Raw genomic sequence first — 7,342 nt, 5'->3', positions numbered from 1 at the left:
GCCTTGGCCTCCCAAAGTGCTGGAATTACACGCATGAGCCACCACGCCCGGCCTTGGCCTCCCAAAGTGCTCAGATATAGAAGGTCTGTTTATAATGAATATTTATAGTTTAGTTGTATTTTTAACCTAATCTGAAAGTCAGCCTTTTATTTGGAGAGTATAAACCATTTACATTTATAGTCACAATTGATGTGTGTTTGACTGTTATTCTGTCAATATGATTTATGCTTTTACATGCCACTTAATGCATTTAAAGTCATTTTGGTCAAATAGGTCTAATTGGTGGCAAGTCTGTCCTGCTGATTAATTAATTCTGTGTGTGGTCCTTCACTGCCAAGCATTAAGGTCATTTGCTTGAATAATATCTTATAGGTGCTGTTCCAGAATTCAAAGAAGAGAAACCGCAACCGCAACCAAAACCATGTTCTGGAGCTGTGGAAAAAACATTTAGAATTGTTAAGGATTCTCTCAGTGATGATATTGTTAAAGCCACTCAAGCAATCTATCTGTTTGAACTCTCCGGTAAGGACTGCATCTGGTAATCTGAAGTTTTTATGAAACAAAATGGGGTGTTTCCTTTGGAAGAAAATCAGCCTCCAACAGTGATGCCCTGGATAGTTGGCTGCATTCAAGACCCTTACTCTTGAATGTAGACATTCAAGAACAGCACCTATAACTATTAACTTGTTTTTGTTGTTGTTTCTTTGAGATGGAGTCTTTGTCACCCAGGCTGGAGGGCAATGGCATGATCATGGCTCACTTCAGCCTCGACCTCCTGAGCTCAAGTGATCCTCCAACTTCAGCCTCCCAATGATCTTTATTTCTAGATTAAGATCAGTGCATATGGACACATGTAAAGTAAAATTTTATTACCAATATTCCCAGTGTTATATAACCCTGGCATATTTGAGAGAAAATCCTGCTTAGAAGGGTGTATGGATCATGACAGGTAATATGATACAGTAATCTATCAACTATAGGCACCTTGCCACTTTTATCTTTGACATTAACAAGTCAGTCTGAAGGCAGTCACCTTTTTTTACGTTTTTGTTTTTTAAAATTTATTATTATTTTTTTGAGATGGAGTCTCGCTTTGTTGCCCAGGCTGGAGTGCAGTGGTGTGATCTGGGCTCACTGCAACCTCTGCCTCCCGGGTTCAAGTGATTCTCCTGCTTCTCAGCCTTCCAAGTAGCTGGGATTAAAGGCACCCACCATCACACATGGCTAATTTTTGTATTTTTAGTAGAGGTGGGGTTTTGCCATGTTGCCCAGGCTGGTCTCAAACTCCTAGCCTCAAGCGATCCTCCTGCCTCAGCCTCCTCCCAAAGTGCTGAGATTGCACGTGTGAGCCATTGTGCCTGGATGATAGTTAGCTTTTAAAAACCAATTAATATTGTTCTTCTCCATATAAAATTTACCCATGTTAATAATAGCTTAAGAACTAGCTGCCAGGGATGGTGGCATGCAGCTGTAATCGCAGTTACTCAGGAGGCTGAGGCTGGAGGATCACTTGAGCCCAAGAGTTCAAGACTGTAGTACACTGTGATCACATCTGTGAATAACCACTGCACTCCAGCCTGGACCACATAGTGAGACGCATCTCAAACAAATAAAAGTAAGAAACAGATAAAATTTATGTTTAAAAAAAAAAAGCTACCTCAGCCTCATTATACACAAACTTTTTTATTCTTCGTCCTCTCTGCTTTATCTTAATCCATCTTGCCTTCCTTTTCTTACTTCCTTGCCATCCTTGGAATCCATCATCCATGGCTTTAGTCACTCTCTTGCTTGTGTCCTAAACTTGCTGGACACTTTGTGCTTATGCCATCACCTGTCAAAAGACTAGTCCTGGCTGAATCAAACTCGCTGGCTGCTCCACAGCTGCATCCAGGCTGCTAAGTTTTGAGGGAGGAAAGGAAAAAAAAAAAAAATCACACCACCTGGGTGGTTCTGTACCAGCAGAAATTGACTATTGCCCCACTTCAGCTGAGGTTTAAGCAACACTTCAGAATTCTGTATTTTCATGGTCAGCTTACTGCTGCATTTTCCACAGTGACTATTTTAAACTTTCTCAGTGTTCCTGAAATCTCCCATATTTCCCTTCACCTCTTCCCTGCCAGTGTCAGCAGATAATTCCACTTGCTCTTTGACAGAGGTAGTAGAAGCCTGCAGACATAAATTCCTTCAGCTTCCTGCCATCAGATATCAAATCAGCCATGATAGGCATCATCCTCGCCTCCTTCCCTCTTAGTAGAATGGAGCTCTGCTCTCCATCAGTGCATCTTAAGCTCTAATGTCTATACCAAGTACCTGGGATCTTCCTAAAATGCAAAATAATGATTCAGTAGGTCTGGAGTGGAGTCTGAGATTCTGCATTTCTGACAGATAATGACAGTATTGCAGTCCGTGGATCATACTTGGAAGCAAAGTTCTAGATCCCACTTTCCCTGGCCTTCTCAAGAATTTTGTGCTGTTAATTGTACCTTGTCCTCAATCTGTTCATCTTGCAGCCTCCTTCCCAATGGTATTTTAATGTTCTCAATTCTTTTCTAACTTTAAAACAGAACCCAATGACAATAACAAACCACACACCCCATCTTTTTTCTCCTTTTCAGAGCCAGACTGATTTTCATCTACAACTTACTCCCCTGAACACACCCTGCTGATACCATTTGTTTCCATTTCACAGAATTGGTTTTCACCAAGGTCCTTGATGACTTCCATGTCACCAGTGGGCATGTGTCATTCCTCTCTTGTGACCACACTGCAGCATTTGATACTGTTGACCACACTTTCCTTGTGGAAATGCTCCTTCCCCGGTCCTTCATTGTAACCTCCTTGCTTTCCTTCCCTGTCTGTGATCACACCTTGTCAGCCTCCCTTGCTGGCTGCTTCTCCTCTGTCCTTCCCTTAAGCAGTGTTCTTCACGTCACTGTCTCAGCACTCTTGACACTCTACTCCTGACACTTTCTCTAGGAAACCGCAACCATTCACGTGGCTTCAATGACCATATGAACCGATTGATTATGTGTCCCTGTTTCTAGCTTAGCCAGACTTCATCTGACATTTTTAGTTAACTATCACAAAGATGTGTCAGCCTAAAAATGTCCAAAACAACCATTCCCAGGACCTACCTTTGCAACCACCCATTAAATCTGCTCAGTGTCTGGCTTACTGTGTCTCTTGGGCACTGTCAATCCACACCCTCTCTCTGCATGCTTCCTTGCCATGCCTCGAAAAATTGAGGCAATTCCTGGGTGGCTCATGCCTATTATTCCAGCACTTTGGGAGGCTGAGGTGGGCAGATCACCAGAGGTCAAGACCAGCTTGGCCAACATGGCAAAACCTCATCTCTACTAAAAAATATAAAAATTAGCCGGGCTTGGTGGTATGCGCCTGTAGTCCCAGCTACTTGGGAGGCTGAGGCAGGAGAATCGCTTGAACCCCGGAGGCGGAGGTTGCAGTGAGCCCAGATCGCATCACTGCACTCCAGCCTGGGCAACAGAGCGAGACTCTGACTCAAAAAACGAAAGAAAGAAAAAAGAAAAATGGAGGAAATCAAGCACTTTCTGCTCAGATCCAGGCAAGTGGATGCCATATCTGTCAAGATCAAGAAAAATAAAGTTCACAGCAGCAGGATTATACTTTGGTTGTCACAAAGAGAAGGCAGAGAAACTGAAGCAGTCCCTGCCCCCTGGTTTGACAGTGAAGGAGCTGAGATGAACCAGACATGCTGGTTTGAGCTGTATTAAAATTTTAAACAATGCCTGTAATCCCAGCACTCTGGGAGGCCGATCACTTGAGCTCAGGAGTTTGAGACCAGGCTGGGTAACATAGTAAGACCCTGTCTCTACAAAAATAAAAATAAAAAATTAGCTGGACATGGTGATGTATGCCTATAGTCCCAGCTACTTGGGAGGCTGAGACAGGAAGGCTGCTTAAGCCCAGAAGGTCGAGGCTGCAGTGAGCGGTGATCATGCCACTTCCCTCTAGCCTGGGCAACACAGCAAGACCCTGTCTTAAAAAATTAAAAATAAAGCAATCTGTTGTTCTTCAGTAGTCTTCTCCTACTTAAAAAACAAATCCACCCAAGCCAAGAACTAGCAGATCATTCCTATGTACCCTCCCTATCTTTTCCTCTTCACATGCAGTTACCTGGTCTTACGGTTCTGCCTTGAAATTCTCTCTCAAATGTACCCACTTTTCTCCATGCCTCTGCCATGCTCCCAGTCCAGGCATGCACCCTCAAGCTCCTGAACTATCCCAACACCATCCTTACTAAGCCCTCTCCATTCTTTTGATTTCTCTCCATGTATTATCTACACTGCAGGTAGGGCCATACGCAAACTTTACCATATGACACATCCTGTAGGATGAAGTCATTCAGTCTTTTACATGACTGGCTGTGCTCAGACCTAGCTCACCCATCTACCTTCTAGTGCCTCACAAGCTCATCCAACACCCATCTACCTTCTAGTGCCACTGTTTTTTTCAGTTCCTCACACATGCTGTATTCTTGATTCTGGCTTTTTTGCATATGCTGTTCCCATTGCCTGAAATACTTTCCGTCTACCCTGTCCATCCAGCTAATTCTTACTTTCAAATCTCAGCTTCAACTGAGGTTTCCTGACCCTTTTTGAAAATTTAATTTTGCATTGCAGTAAAAGATACATAAAATTGTAACCACTTCTTTTGTTCTTTTTTTTTTTTGAGACTTAGTTTCACTCTTGTTGCCCAAGCTGGAGTGCAATGGCGAGATCTTGGCTTACTGCAACCTCTGCCTCCAGGGTTCAAACGATTTTCTTGCCTCAGCCTCCCAAGTAGCTGGGATTACAGGTGTTCCCCACCACACCTGGCTGATTTTTTGTATTGTTAGTAGAAACAGGGTTTCACCATGTTGGCCAGGCTGGTCTCGAACTCCTGACCTCAGGTGATCTGCCCACTTTGGCCTCCCAAAGTGCTAGGATTACAGGTGTGAGTCACCATGCCCGGCCTATTTTAACCACTTCTAAGTGTACAGGTTAGTAGCATTAAATGCATTCACATTGTTTTATAACAGTCATCACCGGCCAGGTGCAGTGGCTCACACCTGTAATCCCAGCACTTTGGGAGGCTGAGGCAGGCGGATCACCAGGTCAGGAGATTGAGACCATCCTGGCTAACACGGTGAAACCCCGTCTCTACAAAAAATATAAAAAATTAGCTGGGCACAGTGGCGGGTGCCTGTAGTCCCAGCTACTTGGGAGGCTGAGGCAGGAGAATGACATGAACTCAGGAGGCGGAGCTTGCAGTGAGCAGAGATTGAGCCACTGCACTCCAGCCTGGGCGACAGAGCAAGACTCCATCTCAAAAAACTCAAAAAAAGAACAAAAAGGAAAGAAAACAAAACAAAAAACAATCATCACCATCTATCTCCAGAACTTTTTCATCATTCCAAGTGAAACTCTGTACTTATTAAATAGTAACTCCCATTCCCTCATCCCCCAGTCCCTAGGAACCACTGTTCTACTTTCTGTCTTACTTGAGTTTTCTTACTCCGGGTATTTTGACTCTTTAATGTGCTCCCACATCACCCTCTACTTCCTCTTTTTTGAGTAGAACCATGGTTTTTTTTTTTTTTTATTGAAGAGTCTTCAGAGCCTAGTAGAATACCTGGACATGCTTAATAAATATTTGCTGAATTTGACTGATGGAGGTCTGGGGATTTTAACTTGGGAAACAGCATTTTGTAAGATTATTCTAATTGAAGTAATTATTAAATTTAAGAAGAACAGGGCTCCTATAACATTGATTTCTATATGTTTATCTCTCTAGGTGAAGATGGTGGCACGTGGTTTCTTGATCTGAAAAGCAAGGGTGGGAATGTCGGATATGGAGAGCCTTCTGATCAGGCAGATGTGGTGATGAGTATGTCTACTGATGACTTTGTAAAAATGTTTTCAGGTGAGTTTTCCAGTTTATTAGTTTACCTTATTGTTCAGAGAAAATTTAGTTCTGACATTTTGCTTTATCCCTTCCCAAATAATCAAAACTTGTAGATGTTGGCAGCAGTGGAATCTTAGTTTTGGGAAGGCTGTTCTTACTGTTGCCTCTATTGCCACTTCTCCCTCCTCTCATAGTGGAAGGTAGATGTCAGAATTCTTTTCTTCCACTACTGAGAAGCCAGTGATGTTGGGAACAGAGAGATAATTCAAAGGGACTCCTGAGTGGGCTTCAACATATTAGCTGGCCTAAGGTATTATGTTTCCAATAACACCCCAGTCACTGGAGGCACTGAACTCAGTAGCAGCAATTTGCTTATCAAGAGTAAGGTCGTGCTTCCATCTTGCCAGCTGTTTGAATAGGAAACACATACCAGCCCTCAGCCATGGCCTAGTAACCCTGCTTTCTGTGGAGTCCTAAACCCAGAGAACCTTTTGTGTGATTTTCTATTCTGTCCATTTACCTCTAACTGTGCCAGAAAATTAAGGATAATTTTCTCTTTTCTACTCTTAGAAAACTACTCCAAATGATAAGTTAATTAACTCAAATTCTAAAAAACTAGAAGCAGCACTTGAAACTAAGCATAACATTCTGATCTAAAGAGTCTTTCATGGAATGAATTATAAATGTTATTCAGACTTTGTTCTGTTTTAATCTTTCTAAACAAGAACATGGTGTATTCTGTGCCCTCTAAGTCTTTCTTTCCAGTTCTAATTCAGGATGCTAATTGCCTACATTCCATCTGAGCCAATCTGTATACGGTGTACTAATGATCAGCATTTCTTCAACTTTTGCCTTTTTTTATAGTGGTGTTAAATGTTCATATGAAAATTAGAAAAGAGGCCAGGCATGGTGGCGTATGCCTGTAATCCCAACACTTTGGGAGGCCAAGGTGGGAGGATCACTTGCACCCAGGAGTTTGAGACCAGCCTGGACAACATGGGGAAACCATGTCTCTACAGGAAATACAAAAATTGGTTGGGTGTGTTGGTGCGCACTTGTAGTCCCCAGCTACTCCAGTGGTTAAGGTAGGAGGATTGCCTGAGCCCAGGAGGAGAGGCTGCAGTAAGTTGAGATAAGACCACTGCACTCCAACCTGGGTGGCAGAATGAGACCCTGTCTCAAAAAAAGAGAAAGTATACCTAAGAAAAAAGAAAATAAAATTATCTTTACCATACCACTGAGAGATGACCATAATATACATATGTATGATGCTAAACCATAACCAAACCAAAATATGGTTTAGCATCTATATATGTATATTATGCTCATCTTATTATGGTTTGCATAATTTGGTTTAGCATCATACATATGTATATTTGTGTGAATGTATATAAATATACATGTGTGCTTATAAAAA

The 7,342-nt window shown here is 42.4% G+C and overlaps 1 protein-coding gene across 2 annotated transcripts in view; it reads left to right on the top strand.

Moving 5' to 3' along the window:
* Positions 1 to 7,342, top strand: part of HSDL2 (hydroxysteroid dehydrogenase like 2) — an 81,709-nt gene that overhangs the window by 63,465 nt on the left and 10,902 nt on the right. For both annotated transcript variants that reach the window (XM_023201803.2, XM_023201797.2), the window contains exons 9-10: positions 373 to 522; positions 5,815 to 5,943. In XM_023201803.2, the coding sequence (XP_023057571.1) occupies positions 373 to 522; positions 5,815 to 5,943 (279 nt within the window). The remainder of the gene's footprint in view (positions 1 to 372; positions 523 to 5,814; positions 5,944 to 7,342) is intronic.

The sequence above is a fragment of the Piliocolobus tephrosceles genome, chromosome 14 (assembly GCF_002776525.5).
Source record: "Piliocolobus tephrosceles isolate RC106 chromosome 14, ASM277652v3, whole genome shotgun sequence".
Classification (NCBI taxonomy): Eukaryota; Metazoa; Chordata; class Mammalia; order Primates; family Cercopithecidae; genus Piliocolobus; species Piliocolobus tephrosceles.
This window is presented reverse-complemented; position numbering and strand designations above follow the sequence as displayed.